The following is a 21711-nucleotide window of genomic DNA, read 5'->3' as shown; positions in this document are numbered from 1 at the left end:
TTATCAACTTTGTACTAAAGGAAGTATATACACAGGATATGAATGACACACTTAATTATCATCATCATTAGTCCCTGAAATTGGGGCTACTCTGGAGTTGTGGTGCCCCATGTAAAAGTGGAGCCAAGGGAGCACATTTATAGCAGAGGGTTTTTAATGGATTTAAGCTTCCAAATTCTGACCCAATTCTGTAATAACCAAAGTTTTGCAAATCCCTGAAAATAACATTTGAAGTAAATAGAATCTTTTAATTTAAATGTACATTTATTTTTTGCTCCAATTATTGCTAACAACAAGTAAAATTAAAAGAGATTTTGAGCATTTAAATGTTTTACTGTTTTTTACTAATAGGAAATTAAGGACAGAAAAAGTTATTTTATCTCTTCCAACAACAGAAACAACAAGGCTGGGGATATGGCTCTGAAAAGAATATTAATTTTTGTGAATTTTATTTTCTTTTACCTTTGATCCAGTACTCACTGTTGATGCTGATGGACATGTCTTCCCTATCTTGTATCTTTTTATAACTATATATTTTTAATTAAAGCATATCATACATATACAGAATTATAAAATCTTAAGTCTACAACTCAACAAAATAAACAGAGCATTATTATTTGGGGTATTATCCAAACACTGCAGTGTTGACTAATGAGGTGTCTGTAGCTCATTCTTTATCAACTATATTTCCTAGTCAAGATGAGCCTGTTATACTTTTCACTCTAAACATACAGCTGTATGATCAGCTGGTTTGATTTATTATTGCTTCTAAGATTAAGATAGACTTACTGAATAAAAAGCTACAAAATCAGGAAGGTTCACATTTTGTAAATGCTATCCTTGACACCCCATGCCCAGGCCAGCTTAGGTGCCCTACTAATCATGTAATCATTCCTTTTCTTCTTCATATACCCTGGTTGGCCACACTCTTTTTTTTTTTTTTTTGACGGAGTCTCGCTCTGTTGCCCAAGCTGCAGTGTAGTGGCGTGATCTTGGCTCACTGCAACCTCCGCCTCCTGGGTTCAAGTGATTCTCCTGCCTCAGCCTTCCAAGTAGCTGGAACTACAGGCATGTGCTACCACTCCCAGCTAATTTTTGTATTTTTAGTGTAGATGGGGTTTCACCGTGTTTGCCAGGATGGTTTTCATCTCTTGACCTCGTGGTCCACCCACCTCAGCCTTCCAAAGTGCTGGGATTACAGGTGTGCCCCACCGTGCACAGCCTGGCCACACTCAAGGACACACAGGAGGTTGTTTTTATCTTTGTTATCCCCAGTGTTTAGCACAGTACTGGCCCTGTTTTGAGGGGGAAATGGATGGCTAAGTGATCACTTTAGCATAATTCATTAAGTGCTGTGATCAAGCATAGCCAGCTGTCTTTAAGGGTTGAAAAACTAGCTGGATCTGAATGGCTGGATGGTCTTAGTTCCTGGAAGAGCCTCAGCTCTTCAGAAATAGGATTAGTAACCTCTTCTACTGGTGGTCTAAATTTTGAACAAGATACCTTATTTACACAGCTGTTTTGTACTCTCCTTTTTAAAAGGTTCTTAATCTTTTTTGAGTTGTAGATACCTTTGGCATTCTGGTGAAAATAAAGACCTCTTCTCAGAATATTGTTTTCAAATGCATTATATGAAATATAGACTTACAAAAGAAGATTTACCAATAATATTAAAATAAATTAACAACATATTTTTATGTTTCTAAAGAATAATATATGTGTTTCATCGTTACTGTATCAAACAAAAATCTAATGGCATGTCTAATATATACCATAACTTCAAAGTAATGATGAACTTATATTACAAGGTATCTGAAACATCTATAATGTAATATAAAAATGTCTCATTTCTATTGATGATGGAATCACATGTGTTACTAATGCCTTTTTTCCCCTACATTTATAATTGAGGGCAATGCTAAACTTCAGAGGTTAGTGAACATAAAGATACGGATTTTTACCAGGAAGTTAATAAATCGCCTGAATCTATCCATGGACTCCTGGTTTCTGAACCTTAAGTTAAGAACACTTAATGTAGATGTATATGTTAAATGATAAAAAAGGTAAATAAAATGAGTAAAACAAGATAAATTAAAACATGTTAATATACATAAAAATAAAGTAGACAAAGTAGAGCATTCTTTGCCATAGTTAACAAAAAACAATAATAATAAAGTAAATCGAAAAGATACGTTCTACTTCTAAGGACGGTGGAAGGCCTGTTGTCTAAAAATTCACGTATCTGATGATGGTTCACTCGGGATAAAGGTGGAAAAGGGAGACCCACACTTTGGGAGGCTCTTTTCGGAGAGATGCCTTCACCAGTGGCCCTTCTTTTTGCTTTTTACTCTTACCTTTTTCCTCAGCTAAGTTTTCCTTTCCATATTATGTTGTGGATACGGAACAAGACTGACTTCATGTCCTAACTTTAAATTTGTGCAGAACAAAGACTTTGACCTTGGTTTCCCTATACATGAAATTGATAAAATAATGATTTTGTGCAAATCATAAATAAGTGAGCCTAAGGTACTGTAAATCACAGTGTAAATAGAAACGAACTGTACAAATACAAACTTTGTTTCCCAAGCCACATTATCAGTGATTCTGATATATACCCAACTTTGAGAAATCTGGAGTGAGATTCAGAATCCTTTTGACAATGCTGGGAATTCCAGAAATGTGAAATAACATTGCAGTATCATATTTTGCTACTTTTAGAGTAGAAACACCTTTCACATGTAAATGGAAGAATTGTATTAAAATTTCAAACATTTTTCGTAAGAAGGATGACTTTTTTGCCCATAATATACCTAATTTACATGGGTCAAGCAACCTGTTGTATTTGTTAACTGAAATAATAATTATATATTGTTTCAAATCCTGTAAGTACTAAGATACGTGAAGAAAAACAAATAACTTTAAAAAATAGTCTTCATCTGTAGGCTATAATGAAATATGTGATTGAGAACAAATAGTTGTCTAATTCACATATTTAGTTATTTCAAATCTTCCCATAATCTGTATCTTTTTAAAAACCAAAATAAATTTAGTTTATTATATTAACAGTAAGTTCTATCTTTGTTTAATTCATTTCAGTAATAACTAGTTGTAACTACTTTTTAAATCATTTTGAATGAAGTTTACTATATGCCTTCTACATATCACCTTTAATTCTTAACAACTCATGAGGTAGATATTATTCAGTTCAAAGAGTAAAGGCATTGCTTAAGTTCAAACAGCTGATAACTGGAAGAGCCAACATTTCAAATCGTGTTTTTTCCATAAGACAATTTGTAATTATAACTGCAGAAGGAAATTTACTGACTTCCCACGTGTGTTCTTAGGTGCTTTTCTTAACCTTATCTCATTGGCCTCACTGTGTGCTAAGAATTGTTAGCCCATTTTACAGATGAGCAAAGCAAAGCTCTGAAAGCTTAAGGGACTTACCCAAATACTAAGTGACAGAATTCAATCCAGCTCCACCATCTTCCCTCCGTATGATTGTCCAGTGAAAGGAGCAGAGAAAACAGACACTAATAAGAAAAAATATGTAGCTGCAGTTTTGTAGCATTTTGCAACATCATGAACCACAAATAGAAACATGGGATGGCTAGAGGGCCAGCTCTGGTGGTGTGCACCTGTAATCCCAGCTACTTGGAAGCCTGAGGCAGGAGGATTGTTTGAGCCCAGGAGTTCATGACTGCAGTAAGCTGTGATGGCACCACTACTTGCCAGCCTGGGCGACAGAGCAAGACCCCATCTCTCAAAAAGAATAAATAAAAATAAAGGATATTTGGGGCTCTTGGAAATATTTTTTAAAAGTTTAACACTCCTGAAGTTTTTCCTGGATTTAAGAAACTTTTGAATCATGTGAATTTGTTAATTTGTTGAATCTGTATTCCTCATATTTTTCCTATGAGACTCTATGAAATGGACATTAATCAGTTAGATTTAGGTGTGTTGCTTAATATATGTATGTTCAGTTCAGCACTACACTTGGTACTTCCTTCTGAAAATGTTCATTGTTTTCCATACCATGTTTGCAAATAAAGTGCATCCATTTGGAAAATCTTTTTAAAATATTTCTTTTATATTTACAGATAGTATTTTTCCCCATTTTCTTTGTTAGTCATGATTTAAAGCAGCTTTTTCTAAAGCACAAAAAGATATATGTTTAATGTATTGAGTTGAGAAAAAGTTATTATTCTGTTAAGTATTTCATATTTATTCATTGAACAAATATACATTGAGCACCAATTATGTGCCAGACACACCCGCAGGTGCATGGAGCTTTGAATGTGAAAAGCTAAACCTGCTAATGGTCAACACTGTGTTTTCATGAAAAAGAAAAAAAGGAATTGTGAAAAATGCCCGTGAAGGTAAATCAGCCAATCCTGGCCTTCATCCATTACACCATTCCAATAAGCCAGTAACCCTGAGGTCTTCCCAAGAACTGACTTTGGCTGAATTATCAAATACAATTTGTGTTCTGTGTGATTCTGATGGTGAATTTTTTTTGCAGTACTTTGGGATGAGATTAACCTCCTATACGCCCCCATTACACTCTTATTCTTCCCCATCCTCAGATTCACAGAGCAGAGAAGTCTCTTACGAGGTCATCTTGGACCAGCTGTAACAATTTCCAGATGTTTGCTGGTCTCTGCCCTGGATTTTCACCAGTTTACGTGGGGAATCAGAACCTCACTACTGAATAGACATTAAAGAAAATATTGGTACTCTTGACATTGAGACCTTTTCCTTCCATCTTCCCTAAACCCAAACCATCCCAGACCAGTGGGACTTAATGCTCTTTTTAATGAGATGTCCCGTTACAGAAATTCTTCCCCTCACCTTGGTTTCTACCCTAGAACAAATTATTCTCTCACAGTCTCAGAAATACAGTTAATTTCTTTCTGTTGGGAAATCATTTTTACTGGGCGTTAAAATGTAATTTTTAAGAAGCTATGTTAATTATTTTTAATATAAGAAGTATTTAATGAAAATATAGCATCCATTGTAGGTGTGACATCTACAAGCTCTTCTCTTTTAAAATGAAGGCTTAAACATTTCCACTGGATTTAAATGTTCACTTAAAAAAATGTCAAGTGGTTTGGTTTAAATGTTAATTAAAATAATAAGTATGATCCTCATAAAATGTATGTAACATAATTATGATCATTTTCTTGAGTAATGTTTAAAAAATTAGTTTCATAACTGATTGTCTCCTTAATAGCCAACTAGGCTTTATTTAAGAGTTAATAGAATAAACAGCATTAATTGAAATTAATTTAAGAAACAATGTTTATGAGAGAAGGTAACAGTTCTGCTTCTACTCAGTAAGAATGTGTTCACATCCCTTCACCAGCCATATCCTTGTTTATCATTTACATGGTAATTTACTTTTCATTAAAGTGATTAATGAGAAAGTAAGGACTGTAAGGAGCTTTCCGAGATGCATATATTTTTGCTTGACTTTGGCTCTGACTACTTGAAGTACTCAGCTTTGAGTTTCACCATTCCCCAGGTGGTTGTAGAGCCCCAGCAATGTATGAGGGACTGTGAGAAGGGCTAAGTGAGATGGTTAGGATCAACTTGCTCTTACCCAGCCTGCTTTCAAAACGGTGCTTAAAATACGTCCATAGAGGACCACAATGCAGGTGAAAGTATATAAGAGGCCTGAAAATGACTTGAGAAAAGGACTGCCTGGTTTTGGAGGAAAGAGGTAAAACATTTTTTTAAAAATCAGTTTTTTGTGATAACTTCTGCTATAGTTATTTATACTTCAAATGTTTTTAAATTAAAAAATAAGATAAATGATTTGGTAACGTGTAGAGAGCAGACATTACCAACACACTCTGCTCCATTGTCCTTCATCTTTAGTGTTTTAGTATCTTCCAAACTAGTGGTTCTGCTCTTTTTATCAAATCTCTACTTTTTTTTTTGTTTACCTTACAGTGTGATGGGCAGTATATTCCTCTTCCCAGCTTGCAAGGCATAGCCGTGTTGAACATTCCCAGCTATGCTGGAGGCACTAACTTTTGGGGTGGAACTAAAGAGGATGATGTAAGTAATGGGAATAAATAGTTGGTTTCCTCAAAAATAATTATATCACTGGAATAATTGGCTTTTTTAAATGTGCTATTGAATAGTAATTTAATTTCATGTTAAGTATTTTGCATTGGGAAAGTGAGGCATGGAATAGATTTATTTAGGATTTTATTGTAACAGTCTCTTGTGGATGTCCTCTAACTTTTCTCATGTTGAAGATACAGATATCCGTGTCTTGGGATGGATGTCACCATTTTCTGGAAGAACATTAAATGATGTGCTTTTGGAAAGTAGATTTATGAAATAAGGAAGGGAAGATTTTACTTTTTAATTTTATACCTGCATCTGTTTTCTATCGCTGCTATAACAAGTTAACACAAATTTAGCCACCTCACACACATTTATCATCTTACGGTTGTATATGATGGGAGACTGGCACAGTCTTACTGGGCTAAAATCAAGGTGTCAGCTGGGCTGTTGCCTTCCGGAGGCTCTAGGGGAGACTCTATTTCCCTGTCTTTGGAGCATCTAGAGGCTGCCCACATTCCCCTCCATCTTCAAAGCCAGCAAAGGCAGGTTGAATCCTTCTCACATGGCATCTCTCTGATCTCTGCTGCTCCCTCTTCCACTTTTAATGACCACTGTGATTACATTGGGCCCACCTAGATCACCCAGGATCATCCCCATCTCAAGGCTGTTTATTTAATCCCAGCTGCAGAGTTCCTTTTGCTATGTAAGATAACAGATTCACGGGTTTGGGGAATTAGGACATGGACATTTTAGGGGGCAGAGAGGGGGCATTATTCTGTCTACAACAATACCTTTTGGTACTTTTAATTTTCTTTCTTTTTTTTTTTTTGAGACAGATTCTCACTCTGTCGCTCAGGCTGGAGTGCAGTGGCACAATCTCGGGTCACTGCAACGTCAGCCTCCTGGGCAGCTGGGACTATAGGCATGCACCACTACACCTGGCTAATTTTTGCATTTAGTTTCACTGTGTTAGCCAGGGTGGTCTCGAACTCCTGACCTCAGGTGATCCACCCACCTCGGCCTCCCAAAGTGCTAGGATTACAGGGATGAGGCACTGCATCCAGCCTCAGTACTTTTAATTTTCTAAACTTGTGTGTGTATATATTTTTTTATTTTCAGAAATAGCAAGAGGACTAATTTGGCCAGTCGGGTTTAGGGCTATTTTTGTTTTTCTTTTCATACTTTTCTATATTAAAAAAAGAAGAAAACACAACCTTACAAATCTAATTGTTGTGAAAAGAATGAAAGAGAGGGCACAATTATTAAAGTATATATATATCAGTAAAAATGAGAAGTGTTATCACAGTCTTTATTTGAAGAGTCACATCCATTGATTTTCAGTTTATGATACAACGATATAATGGTTCCTACTGATCTGTTTTTCTCAAAGATCTTAAATGGACACGTAGGGATTAAAGTATAAGATCAATTGCAAAGTATTTGTAATTTTCATAACATAAATATATTCCAGTCCTATTTGAGTATAAAAACATCTTTTGTCTGCTTGTCACTATTCAGTATTTTGAAGAAATATTGTGAGGAGAAATCAGTGAGATTAAGATAAATAAAGCCAACATTCCTTGAACACCTACTAGGTAGTCCGACAACGTTCTAAGAGCTTCACATTCATTATTTAATATCCACATTGCTTATTTGATTTTTACCACTGAAGAGTCTAAGGCAAAGTTTCCAGTTAGTACTAGCAGAGACAGGGTTTAAATTCAGGCAGTATAATAAAAAAATTACAAGAAATCATCAATGTTAGCAATTTTGTGTCCTGATATTTTCAGTGAAAGTTTTAATTAGCTTACTACTTCATACTGAAAATTGTTTCAGATGCATATTATTTATGATATGGTAAAAGAGAGAGTAAAAATGATAAGGTAATACAGCCTACATATAAAATTTTAGAGTAAATTAATTTTGTGAAAATACATCTAATGTAAAGACAAAATAAGTCTACATAATTTTTATCCTCTGAGGTTTCTATTTGCATACTCTCAAGTTCCCTCAAAAGTTTTGTATTAAAATATAAAGCACATATGTATATTGCTTGTAAAACCTTGAAAGATTTCCCTTAGAACATATCAAGTGAACTGGATCATAATTTGCATCTTCATTAACTTTAACCTCATGAAACTATATCACCTTTTCTATGAAACTGTATCAGCTGTCTAGTTTTTTTTCGATTTCCAAAACTTACATGTATCATCTTATTAACACATTTGAATTACGTATGAACATGTATTTAACATGTTTTATTCCAAGATGACTCATTTAGAAATATATTAGTTAACTGGTCTAAAGAGTAGCTTAATGAGAGATATGAGTAGTATATCCATGTATGTTTGAAAACCCTTTTTAAAGTTATGTTTATTGTAAGTCATCTTGGGGGATTTTTTTTATTGGATTATTTCCTAATAATATTTACTTAAATATATTATTAAAGATATTAAAATTACTAAAATAAATATATATATGTGTGTGTGTGTGTGTATATATATATATATATATAGCAGTTTACATTGCTTGATGTGCTCTTCCCCTAAACATTCAGTAGAAGTGCAATGTAGTTTTTCCTTTCAGATATTTGCTGCACCGTCATTTGATGACAAGATCCTGGAAGTTGTAGCAATATTTGATAGCATGCAAATGGCAGTTTCAAGGGTCATTAAACTGCAGCATCATCGAATAGCCCAGGTTGGTTTCTCTCATCAAACCTGACTGCACTTCTTGGGCTAAGGAGGGTTGAGGGAATCTATTCTAAATGACTCCTACACTGGATATTCATCTATAATATTCAGACTTCGTTGTCATATCAGTTTTTACCATGTCATTTATAAGTGATGAAGCATAATATTCTATTCTGTAGAATAGTCTAATACTCAAGCCTACATATAGATTTAGTGTCATTTTCTCCGAATGATTCATACTCTAAAATAATTTGTTTTATTTCAGTGCCGTACAGTAAAAATCACTATATTTGGTGATGAAGGAGTCCCAGTGCAAGTGGATGGTGAAGCATGGGTTCAGCCTCCAGGGATTATCAAAATTGTGCACAAAAACAGAGCACAAATGCTAACAAGGGACCGAGTATGTAACAAAAACATTCTTCTAGAATAATGTCAGGTTTTTAAAGACTCTGAAATTGTTATGAAAAAATAGAAAACTAAAACATTTCAATTGTCTGTTAAATCTGACATTTAAGTCTTGGTGGTTTGAAATATGAACAAATATTTATTTCATTAGGAGTTTATTTTTTAGAGCCATTTTAGATTTACAGAAACACTGGGCAGAAAGTAAAGAGAATTCGAATTATGTTCCTATCTACTTCCTCCTCCCCCTTCTTCCCTACACATGTAAACTCCCCTACTAACATCTTGCGTAAGTGTGGCACATCTGTTACAACTGCTGAGTCAATACCAATTGGTTATTATTAACTAAAGTCCATAGTTTCCATCACTCTTTGAGTTGTACATCTGTGGGTTTGGACAAAGATATAATCACTTGTATTCACCATTGCAGTATCATACAAAATTATTTCACTGCCCTAAAAATTCCTTGTGGTTTACCTATTCATCCCTCCCTCCCTTACCCTTACTCCGGGCAATCATTGATTTTTTTTTTTTTTTTTTTTTTTTACTGTCTCTATTATTTTCTTTTTCGCAGAATGTGTGTTTTTAATTAAGGTCAATCTTTATCAAAGAAGACTGCTAATATTTGCCCCATCTAGTATATATAAAATAGTAAAGATTAAAGAATAAATTGAAGCAATAGTAAAGATTGAAGCATGAAATCTTTTTTTTGTTTGTTTTTGTTTTTTTGCTTTTGTTTTGAAACAGTCCTGCTTCATTGCACATGCTGAAGTCCAGTGGTACGATCATAGCTCACCACAACCTTAAACTCCTGGGCTCAAGCAATCCTTCTACCTCAGCCCAGCTAATTTTTTTTAAAAAAATTCTTTTTTGTAGAGATGAGGTCTCAGTATGTTGCCCAGGCTGGTCTCCAACTCCAGGCCTGAAGTGATCATCCCGCCTTGACCTAATCTCTTCTTTAACTTTTAAATGATGTATTCATGATCATGGACTGCACTACTTTTCATGTGTTGCAGTACATTGGAAAAGTTTGAAATGTCTTTTTTATACTTGTGATTTATTTGAGGAGTCATTAGAGAAAAAGCAATTGTAGTTTTATTAAAGTACACATTTACTTGGACCTCTGAGTTCAAAACTAACAATTCATTACAATATTGATTTTAAATAGGCCTTTGAGAGCACTCTGAAATCTTGGGAAGATAAGCAGAAGTGTGATTCTGGTAAACCAGTTCTCCGAACCCATTTGTACATCCATCACGCCATTGACTTAGCAACGGAAGAGGTGTCGCAGATGCAGCTGTGCTCCCAGGCTGCAGAGGAGCTCATTACTAGGTAGGGGGCTCTGCTGGCTTTTCAGGCTGCGGGAACTCTGGTCTCAGCCAATTTTTGTTTTTTTAATCTTAACACATTGTTTTAGTGAGGGTATCAAAAAGAGATGCAATTACTCTTCTTCGCATACCACTCTTTCCATTATTGCTTATTTCTCCATTTTATATAGAGTCTTTATACTGCCCACTTACATGTTGCCTTCTAATTACTAATTAAATGTTTATGGAATGGAGAGGGAAGTCTAAATATTAATCCTGTTCCAGAGGAGAATCAGGAGCAAAAAGAATAAACAGACTTCAAAAAGCAGTTTCAGACAAGATATTAGAGAGATTTTGAGACCACACATAAATTAATTTCAATAGACAGAAAGGAGATAAAACACAAGTCCTATGAGTATTAAACAAATAAAAATCACTATGACCAGGGAAAACTTCAGAGGGGAGGAGGGACCATAGGCCTGTATCTTATTTCCTCTTCACTTGAGTCTTATCTACCAAATGGGGTTAATAAGAGCTGTTTCACAAGGGTGTGTGAGGATTAAATGAGACTCTAGGAGTGAGTGCTATAAGCACATTGTATTAGTCCATTTTCATATGGCTATGAAGAAGTACCTGAGACTGGGTAATTTATAAAGAAAAACGGGTTTAAACCCAGGCACAGTGGCTCACTCCTATAATCCCAACACTTTGGGAGGCTGAGGCAGGTGGATCACTTGAGGTCAGAAGTTCGAGGCCAGCCTAGCCAACATGGTGAAACCCTGTCTCTACTAAAAATATAAAAATTTGCTGGCTGTGGTGGTGGGCACCTACAGTCCCAGCTTCTTGGGAGGCTGAGGCAGGAGGATCACTTGAACCTGAGTGGTGGAAGTTGCAGTGAGCCAAGATCATGCCACTGCACTGCAGCCTGGATGACAGAGTGAGATTCCATCTCCAAAAAAAGAAAAAATAAAAAGAGGTGTAGTAGACTCACAGTTCCACATGTCTGGGGAGGCCTCATAATCATGGCAGCAGGCAAAGGAGGAGCAAAGGCACGTCTTACATGGCAGCAGGCAAGAGAGTGTGTGCAAGGGAACTGCCCTTTATAGAGCCATCAGATCTTGTGAGACTTAGTCACTATCACGAGAACAGTACAGAAAAAACTCACCCCCATAATTCAGTTACCTCCCACTGGTCTCTCCCACGACATGTAGGGATTATGGGAGCTACAATGCAAGATGAGATTTGGGTGGGGACACAGCCAAATGACATCACACATCATGTCTGGCATATTGAGTGCTCTGTACACAGTAACTTTAGATTCTTCCCAATGTTCATCTGGTCACTGATAAAAAGGTTGAAAAAGAAAAGAAGGAAAGCAAAGTTCAATGGTTTCAGGGGCTAACTCACATCTTTCCTCCTCTCTACTATTTGCTATCTGCTCCCCTCCCATTCCTTACTCTACTCTTCTAATATTTATTAGATAGCTAGAATGTATGAGATGTTAGAGACAGAAGAGAAAAGGCACACATCCCCTACTGCTAGACCAACAATCAGAATTAGAATCAAGTCTTATAACTGCAAAATGTTGGGTAACTCAGAAGAAAGGGAAGAGAAAATGAATATTTACTCAGCTATACCCACACAGCTGCATTATTGTACATCTCAGCTTCTTATCCATAGGGTTGTTAGTTTTAGAGTAAATACATCTCTTTTAGATCCTACAGACAACTTCTGTGGCCTCTAATTTACAGTGTTTTTTTGAAACCAAAATATACTTCCATGTTTTCATCCTGTGAACCATCCAAATAATCTTATCGTAAAAAGGAAGCAAAGGTTGACTAGTCTTGCTTCTGGTCAACATAGTTGGCTCCCCATCTGTTTTTAAATTTTGCAGATGAAATCAGGCTTACTTGGCCAGGCGCGGTGGCTCAAGCCTGTAATCCCAGCACTTTGGGAGGCCGAGACGGGTGGATCACGAGGTCAGGAGATCAAGACCATCCTGGCTAACACGGTGAAACCCCGTCTCTACTAAAAAATACAAAAAACTAGCTGGGCGAGGTGGCGGGTGCCTGTAGTCCCAGCTACTTGGGAGGCTGAGGCAGGAGAATGGCGTGAACCCGGGAGGCGGAGCTTGCAGTGAGCTGAGATCCGGCCACTGCACTCCAACCCGGGCGACAGAGCGAGACTCCGTCTCAAAAAAAAAAAAAAAAGAAAGAAATCAGGCTTACTTGTCTATTTTCAGAATTTATTCATTGACTATGCAAACATACTCAATTTTTGAGCCTCTTCTGTGGGCCAAGCACTGTTTTAGGCTGGGGATACAAGATGATTATTTGACAGCACTACTTAATTGGCTCACAGATTAGTAGGAGGGAGAAATGTTGCCAAAGTATTGACATGAGGCACACAGTAGACTCTCTAGATACACAGAGGAAGTCAGAGGTAGTGAAGGAGGGCTGCCTGGAAGAAGTGACCTTTCAACCGAGTCTTGAGGGAAGAGTAAGAAAAGGAGCAATTTAAGCATGGGAACCAGCCTAGGAAGAGGCCCAGAGGAGTGTGAGTGCATGCTACTTTTAGGAAATCTCAGAGAGTTTGGGGTGACTGAAAGGTTGGCATAGTGTATGCAAGAGTGTGTGGAATGTAGGTGAAGAGGTGAGGAGGAGCCAGATCTTTACTGGGCTGTTCTAGAAGTAGTGTGGAGGGGTTTTTTGGGAAGACAGCAAAGCTGGGGCAAGGTGAACACTGAGGATGCTGTAGAAGTTGTCCCTGTAAAAAATGATAGACTAAAGCAGTAGAGATAGAAAGGACAAGTGAGATTAAGACAGTTTAGGATTTCAATTTGGTAAATGGGCATGAATTAGGAGACAGGCTGACCTTAATGTTCTAATGAGTGGCTGGATGATTGTGGGGTGCCTTTGATGGAGCCATAGGGTTCAGGAAGAGGAGTAAGTGTTAGAAGGAAAATGATGGGTTCCGTGTTGGACTTTAGAATTTAAATTACATTAAAAATACCTAGGAGATTCAGTAGGCAGTTAGAAATGTTGATCTGAAGTTGATTTATGTCTTTCCTTTTCTCTGAAAATTGGAATAACCTTTATCCATCTCTGCTCTGAAAAATAGCCCATTCTTCATGATTTCTCAATGTTGCTGATAGTAGTGCTGAGGTGACATTTGTAAGCCTCTTTGTACCTTAGATATCCATTGTATAATCCTTAAGAATTAAATTATTTTTCTTTACTCTTGGTTCAGTTATATAGGGCTTCGGTCCCTTTTCTTGTTCTACCCTTTCCAGATAGAAAATATTTCTCTATGAAGCTGTCAGAAGCAAAAAAAACATTTGAACAGCCCTGCCTTCTTGCTCATCTGCAAGGCTTACAACATTTTCTAGCAATTGGAGGAACTTTTTCTCCTTTCGTGTCCTTGGCCTTAGTGCCTTCCAGAATTTGGTCTTTTCAGGACTATTCTTAGAGGTTCGGATACCAGTGGAGTATGGCACAACAGGCTTAGAGTTAGATAGACATAGATTCTGATCCTGCTCTACAACTGACTAGCTCTGTATACATACCACATCTCTCTGAGCCCCAATGTCATCATCAATAATATGGAGATAATAAATCATAGCTACATTTAAAGGCTATGAATATTAACTTACATACTGCTTGTGATCACTTTGTGTATCCATGACAAATACGATAATGCTCTTCCCTAATCTGTTGCATTTGCAGTTTCAGTGAATGAAAGAGAAGTTTCTAGTCTTTATATCTGTGATTCCTCTCACTTTCCAAGGATACTGCAAAATGAAGTATTGCTATATTTCATTCTTCAAAATAGCACTTCAATGTGTCTCCCTCTGATTTTAAGCCTAACTTTTTATACAAAGATTTTTTTATTTCATATTTTTTGTTGCAGTGGGGTCTGGATTTGTAGATCTACCTGTGTCATTCATAATTCAGCAGCCATTAAAAATGTTCTTCCTTACTGATCTTCATATATTTTTTACTTGTTTTATCCTAACACTTCTTTACTTCAAAAAAAAAAAATGACCAATACTCAGAAAAGTTTTTTATTCATTTGTTTCGTTTTTGCTTTTAGGATCTGTGACGCAGCCACAATTCACTGTCTTTTGGAGCAAGAACTGGCCCATGCTGTGAATGCCTGCTCGCATGCCCTGAATAAAGCCAACCCAAGGTGCCCGGAGGTGAGGATCTAATGGTAAATTCTCATTCCACAGATTCTTTTGGGTGTTACACATGTATTTTCATTCGTAAAATATGCCCTGCCCTGCGAAAGAAAGTTATGTTGTCTGTATGAGTCTTTACAAACTTGCAGTAAAATTGTGGCCAGCTGTTTCTTTATTTTCCTTTTCCTGTTATTTTTTTCATTCCTGCTGTTAAATTCTCTCATTTTTTATGTTTCACTTTCAATCACTTGTCACCTTCCATCTGCCTTTACTCTTTTTTTTAACTTTTATCATCCTTTCTTACTCCTTTTACCTGACCTTCTGCCCTGTGCCTTGTTAAAGGGCAAGCCTAGATATCATCAGTGTGCATTTCTTAGAGATGTTCATTCATTTCTGAAGTTGTGCACTGAAATTATTGCTACTTCGTTTTGTTTTGCTAAATTGGAAATTGATGCTTCTGTAAAATTTTTAATGTAGAAGTTAATAATAGAATTGATAGAATATAACTATTAAAATGTGATACATGGTATAATGCTATAGTATAGAGAAAACTGATAGCTTTTTTTTATTATTATTTGATTGAAGTTACTTAAATTAATATACAACTAAGTACTTGTTCTCAAGATTATAGTCTAAAAAGCAATATGGTTAGTGCTACTGAGAGGAAAAGTTTTATTTGACTGAACTTTTTAATGGAAATACGTATATGCTGGTACTAGCATATACATATTCATTAGGTAGGAGATGTGATCCTGAGTGTATTCACTGTAGCTGGTGCATTCTTTTGGTTCTATAATATAATAATAATGAGATAGTCATACTAACAAATGTATGAAATTTTGCAATTATAGAATTTTGGTAGATTAAAAAAATGTGTGCTGTGAATTTAAATTATAAGAATAAAATTTAAAGTATTTACTGGTAATGAAATCCTATTTTAAAACAGATCACATGTCTTTGATGTTCTTCTTTTCTAGAGTCTTACAAGAGACACTGCCACTGAAATAGCCATCAATGTGAAGGCGCTGTATAATGAAACAGAATCTTTGCTAGTTGGCAGGGTTCCTTTGGTAAGGAGAAGAATGATTGATAACGTAAGAGTGATGAATTAAATGTCTGGGTCTTACCTTCTTTGGGGAACAGGCATTCGGCAGATTCTAAGGCAGAAGCAGCCTTCTGGCTTCCACCCTGAGAGCTGCCTCTTCACCTGGCTTTTGTCTTCAAGAAAATAAATGGCTGAAGTTAGGAGTCATGATTCAGGCTAACAAGAGTGGAGATTTCCCCTCATATATGCCATCCTGTTTTTAGGCAGCCCTGCTCTGTCCCATTCAGCTTCCAGAGACGTGAGCTTTATAAAGTGTCGTAGACATTCCTCAGGTACTTACTATTGCACACAAGTAGAGGAACTCATGGAGTTTTTCCCTGAATTAACATTTGAATGTGATTGGTATGGTCCTCCAGGTTTGCTTAAAAGAGGACATTTTCTAGACACAGTGTTTCAAGAACTAAATTTCAAAAACTCTGCCTTGTTTAATCCAGATTGATCCTGGAAATCAAGTTCAGGCCAAATCTGAATCTGACCACAGTCCACGGATCTCAAGCATAAATGCTGGAAGCTTGTGGATGTCTTGTTAGTTAGCCTTTCTTTACAAATACCTCACCATTTTCAAGTGTTCTAGCATCTTGGCTCTTCCCGCCACTTAGAGTTCGATTGTGGCTCATTCCCACATTCTGTTACCACTGTGTGGGAGGCCTAATTCATTTGCTGTTTTTTATTCCTTTTTACAATTCTGTTTAATTGGTAGTTGATGATCTTAAAATTTTCTTTTGACAGTAATTTTCTCTCTTGGTTGGGCAAATCTACACCTAAATAAAAGTGATACTAAGAGTCACAGTATCTGGCACAGCGGGTGAATGAATGGGTGGTGCGTCCCACAGCCTTGCTATTAAGTGCCCGAGCTTAGGGTTTCTGTTTTCGCCTGTGGTCCAGAAAAGTGCCACCTTTGGGGCATCCTTTGCTCTTAGAAGAGAAGCTGAAAGACTGCATGAAGGCCATCACCCTTACCTACCTCCAAAGGTGAAACCGAAACACAGCTTCCTTGGGACAAGAGGTGGCTGGCTCTACTATGGCCGTGAAGAGAACCTTTTACGAAGAAACATTGGTTATCTCTTTTGATAAAACCAATGGGACCCCTTCTTGGCTTTTTTTTGGCACTACTGTTTTTAACCAGAATCTTCCGCTAGTCCTATAGGAAATCCAGTGACCTGTGAAGATCATTTCTTACAACTAAAAGCATAACTTACTCTGTACTTATTTTCTCTACATGAAAAGTACCTGCTGAGTGCTACCTTGCTAATATTTATTATTTGTATTATGTTAATATGGACTGACTTTCCTTCTCCACTTTTAATTTTCTCCCATTGTTAAATATGAATTTTGGTTTAAAATGTGCACTGGTGAATTTTACCAAAACCTTTGACAATAGTGATATCACAATAAGGAGTTGATTGTATTTGAGAGCAACTAAGATTTACTCTATATTTTAGTGCCAGAACGAATTTGTAATAACCATTTTATAAGTTTTATAAGACATATTCTTAGACTAAAAGAAAATTAATAAATTTTAAACACAGCAGGGTAGAGAACCTCCTTTTTTTTTGAGACAGGGACGCACTCTGTCGCAGTGGTGTAATCTCGGCTCACTGCAACCTCAGCCTTTCTGCTTCCAAGTGATTCTCCTGCCTCAGCTGCCATGCGTGGCTTTTTATTTTTTTCTTTTCAATAGAGACAGAATTTCACCATGTTGGCCAGGCTGGTCTCAAACTCCTGTCTTCAAGTGATCCACCTGTCTCAGCCTCCCAGAGTGCTGGGATTACAGGCATGAACCACCGCGCCTAGCCAAGAATCTCCATATTTTTAATCACTACTAGAAGTGGTAGATACCGTAAATAACAAGGGGAAACAAACACACAAAACAGTTCATCGTAACAGTAATATTATCTCTGAACTTTTATTTCTAAAATTCTATAAACATATTTATAAGAACTCTATAATTTTAAAGTAATTTATAACTATATTGATCAGCTAGCAGAGACCTCAAAAATAATCTAGTCGGCCAGACTCCGTGGCTCACGCCTGTAATTCCAGCACTTTGGGAGGCTGAGGCAGGCGGCTCATTGTAGGCCAGGAGTTTGAGACCAGCCTGGCCAACATGATGACCCCATCTCTACTAAAAATACAAAAATTAGCCGGGCCTGGTGGTGTGCGCCTGTAATCCCAGCTACTTTAGTGGCTGAGGCACGAGAATTGCTGGAACCCAGAAGGCTAAGGTTACAGTGAGCTGAGATTGCGCCATTGCACTTCCAGCCTGGCCAACAGAACAAGACTGTGTCTCAAATAATCATCATCATCATCATCACCTTGTGCTATTTCCAGAGGAAGAAACAAAGTCTTCTGAAGTCAGTTAACCTTCTTTTGGTTACATAGTTAATTACAAGGCCAGGAGTAGAATCCAATCTACGGCCTTCCAGTTCTGTGCAGAGGAATGTTTAGTTAATCTTTGTTCATTTATTGAACTTGTAAGTGCATTTTAATACCTACTTTCAATGAGTTAATGCAGATAATAGGTGAGCAGTTAAATTCTCCTTAAAATATCCAAACCCAGTTTCAGATGATAAGCCATTGAGCTTTTTGCTTTGCCCCAATTTTTACAACAGTTTTTCATCATAAATTTTTCTAAGATTCATGGTTTTTTTCCCTTAAGCTTATTCTTTAAATTTTCAAGGAGATTTTTCTGCAATTCTTTTTATATGATAAGTTTTTAACCAGTTTAAAAAGTATTATGTGTTCATGTGGTAACTTTTTTTTTTTTTTTTTGAGTCAGAGTCTCTGGCTCTGTCACCCAGGCTGGAGTGCAGTGGTACTATCTCTGCACACTGCAATCATCACTTCCCAGGCTCAAACAATTCTCCTGCCTCAGCCTCCTAAGGAGCTGGGATTACAGGGACCCAAACCACGCCCAGCTAATTTTTGTATTTTTAGTAGAGACGGGGGTTTCACCATGTTGGCCAGGTTGGTTTCGAACTCCTGACCTCAAATGATCCACCCGCATCGGCCTCCCAATGCTGGGATTATGGGCGTGAGCTATCATGCCCAGCCTGGTGACCTATTTAAATCAGAAGGATTTTTGGCACAAATAAGTAGAATAGTAAGACTGCCCACCTATGCCACCAGGAAGAATTGGTAGATAAATGCTTGGAAAGCATGGAGGGAGATAGGAAAGAAGACATTTACACAGAAAAAAACACCAAAAGAATACTTCTTCTATGAAGTTATTAAAGTTACACTAGCTACTCATGTGATCTTTGGGAAGTAATGATTAGAGTAAATCTATTCAGATTTTTAAAAATGAAGTCAATATAAGAGAATTTATTCTTAACATTCCTTAATTTAAAAAAATACTCGCTTAATAAGGATTGAGGCCGTTCACTGTCAAAATACAATGATGTATTCTACTTGAGGCTGGCCACCGAGTCTTGTTTTGTTTTGGTAAATAGCAGCTTGTTTTGTTTCTGGTAAATAGCAGCTGGAATCGCCACATGAAGAGCGGGTATCCAATGCCTTACACTCTGTGGAGGTGGAATTACAGAAATTGACAGAGATTCCTTGGCTTTATTATATCTTACACCCAAATGAGAATGAGGTATGTAAAATTGAGCCTGTTTCTCTAGAAATGTAGACCATATCACTAGAGAATTTGAACTCATCTTTGAAAAAGAGATATTTAGGGAAAAATGGATTTTGAATACTATTTTCAAATGTTCTGTTCTTGAACAAATGAGAAAAGGCATTTATGTGAACAAAGACATTTTAGGGGAATTGGGACATTTTCAGTAGTACATTATGAACTTTTTTTGAAGAAGTTAATCACTGTTCTATAATGTTTAGTGTTTATAACTTATTCCTGTGTTATCCCTATTATCAGAGTAGGTGTTTCTCCTTTTCATATCCCAAAAAAGTTATTTTCTTGCTCGATTTGAACAGGAACCTCCTATGGATTGCACCAAAAGAAACAGCAGAAGCACCGTATTTCGAATAGTGCCAAAGTTTAAAAAGGAAAAGGGTCAGAAGCAGAAGACAAGTTCACAGCCTGGTAGGTGGTCCATATGGGAAGGGGAAATATAACGTTACGAAAAAAGAATTGACTAAAGTGACGTCATGGAGGTCATGAAAATGTTCTGGAGCTAGACGGTGGTTGAGCCTTGCGCAATATGATGAACATACTGTCAGTGAATTCTACGCTTTAAAATGATTAAAATAGGGAATTTCATGCTTTATGAATTTTGCCATAAAAGAATCCTCTCATACCTAAAACACATCTGAATATCACTGGGATTCTCTAGTAAGGAAGCACAAAAAAATGAAGTGGTTGCTAATTTGCTTCTACTTTGTTTAGTGGATGTCAGCATTTCTGTTCAAATGGTTCTTTCTCAACAGCAATTCAAAGCATCAGTGTATAATTTTTCTTCTTATAAGTACAGTTTTTAGATTACTTTGATAAATGGAACATAGAAACTTTCATTTACTCACTTAACCTGCCGAATATATTTTCCACCGAAAGTTACATATTCTCTTTCTCCTGTTTTGAGGACACTGTTTCAACCCCTCAACAATGACAATATGCTGTGATACTTGCATTCTCAAGCAGAGATTAAGCCCCCTCTTTGCTGCTATTTCTTTCCTTCCTTTTTCACTTTTCCTTAGAGTTTAAATGTACAAGTATGCTAGTACTAAAGCACCTTCAAAATCTGTTTGTACAATGGTAGCTGCCTTTCATAACCAAATAAGTTTATAAATTCCTCTGAGTGCACTATCTCTTTTAAAAAGTGATGTAAAGCCTTATTTTTGATATTCATAAAGCAGCTATTGAAAGCCATTTAAAAACCAAATATAGCAAATAAGTAGGCTTTTATTAAGCTAATCAGTGTTGAATAAAATGTATAAGCAAATGATACACACCAAAAAATAACATAATCCAACTAATCTCAGAAAGCAGTGCTATGGAATTTTTAAATGACATTAAATTGGGATTTAACAGCACATTGATTGCCATTATTCTCAGTAGTAGGAGAATCAATCAAGACTACACTTGAAATCAGCAAGACCTTAAGCAGAAAAGTTTGTGTAAAATTGAATACCCCATATTAGATTTTAAATTGTAATTAGCATTTGTAGCTCATTTCAGTCTATAGCCATTTTCATACAGAGTCTGAAGGAAATCATCAGAGCTTATTTAGAGCTTGCACCATTAATCCTAAAGATGTGAAATACATTTTGTATGCATATTGTATAGGTTGGGTGGCTTTAATGAGGAAACCGGACTAAAGCTAAGCATGGGTGCACGGCAGCAAATTGTTTTGTACAGTCGGATCGTTGTGTTGATAGTGTATAACTTGCATGGGAAAAAGTGGAACTACAGTTTTGTTGAAACAACACCTTTAACCTTTCTTTTGCTAGCACTGCCGCTGCACTCTGTTTTGCATCTTCTTTGGCCAACCCTTGCTTTGTAATGCATTGAGCATGTAGAAATTAAGGGGGTTTTGCTCTTAACTTTGGTAGTTCAGAAATGGGGCACAGAGGAAGTTGCTGCTTGGCTGGATCTGCTCAATTTGGGAGAGTACAAAGATATCTTCATCCGTCATGACATCAGAGGGGCTGAACTTTTGCATCTGGAAAGGCGAGATCTTAAGGTATTTCCTTTGTGCTCTTCTGTTCTTGAAAATTTTATTGCAAAATGGAATCCTTTCTCCTGTGCCTCTTCTGATATGTGCTTTTAGCTTCGCTTATATTATGCAAATGTGTAGTAATCTAACATTCACTGTCCTGTGGTCTGAGTTTCTTGTATGCTTTTTAACAAGCATGTCAGCAGTATTTTCCTGGCAGAATCACTCTATTATAGCTACAGCTTAGCATGAACTTAGTAATTTTTCTCTGCATCCAGTGATATGACTGTTCCTGTGCTAATATTTCCAAATGGATCATGTTTCCATC

At 36.7% G+C, this 21711-nt stretch overlaps 1 protein-coding gene across 7 annotated transcripts in view; it reads left to right on the top strand.

Annotated features, from left to right (window-relative positions):
* The window catches only part of DGKH (diacylglycerol kinase eta), a 222378-nt gene that overhangs the window by 179596 nt on the left and 21071 nt on the right, over positions 1-21711 (top strand). For 4 of the 7 annotated variants that reach the window (XM_033234136.1, XM_033234141.1, XM_033234146.1 and 1 more), the window contains 9 exons: positions 5956-6063; positions 8665-8778; positions 9037-9171; positions 10342-10505; positions 14573-14678; positions 15638-15730; positions 19244-19363; positions 19705-19813; positions 21280-21410. In XM_033234136.1, the coding sequence (XP_033090027.1) occupies positions 5956-6063; positions 8665-8778; positions 9037-9171; positions 10342-10505; positions 14573-14678; positions 15638-15730; positions 19244-19363; positions 19705-19813; positions 21280-21410 (1080 nt within the window). Of the gene's footprint in view, positions 1-5955; positions 6064-8664; positions 8779-9036; positions 9172-10341; positions 10506-14572; positions 14693-15637; positions 15731-19243; positions 19364-19704; positions 19814-21279; positions 21411-21711 lie in introns of those variants that run through there. The other 3 variants (XM_033234140.1, XM_033234150.1, XM_033234149.1) reach the window with 2 other exon arrangements.

This window comes from Trachypithecus francoisi, unplaced genomic scaffold, assembly GCF_009764315.1.
Source record: "Trachypithecus francoisi isolate TF-2019V2 unplaced genomic scaffold, Tfra_2.0 Contig01461, whole genome shotgun sequence".
Taxonomy (NCBI): Eukaryota; Metazoa; Chordata; class Mammalia; order Primates; family Cercopithecidae; genus Trachypithecus; species Trachypithecus francoisi.
This window is presented reverse-complemented; position numbering and strand designations above follow the sequence as displayed.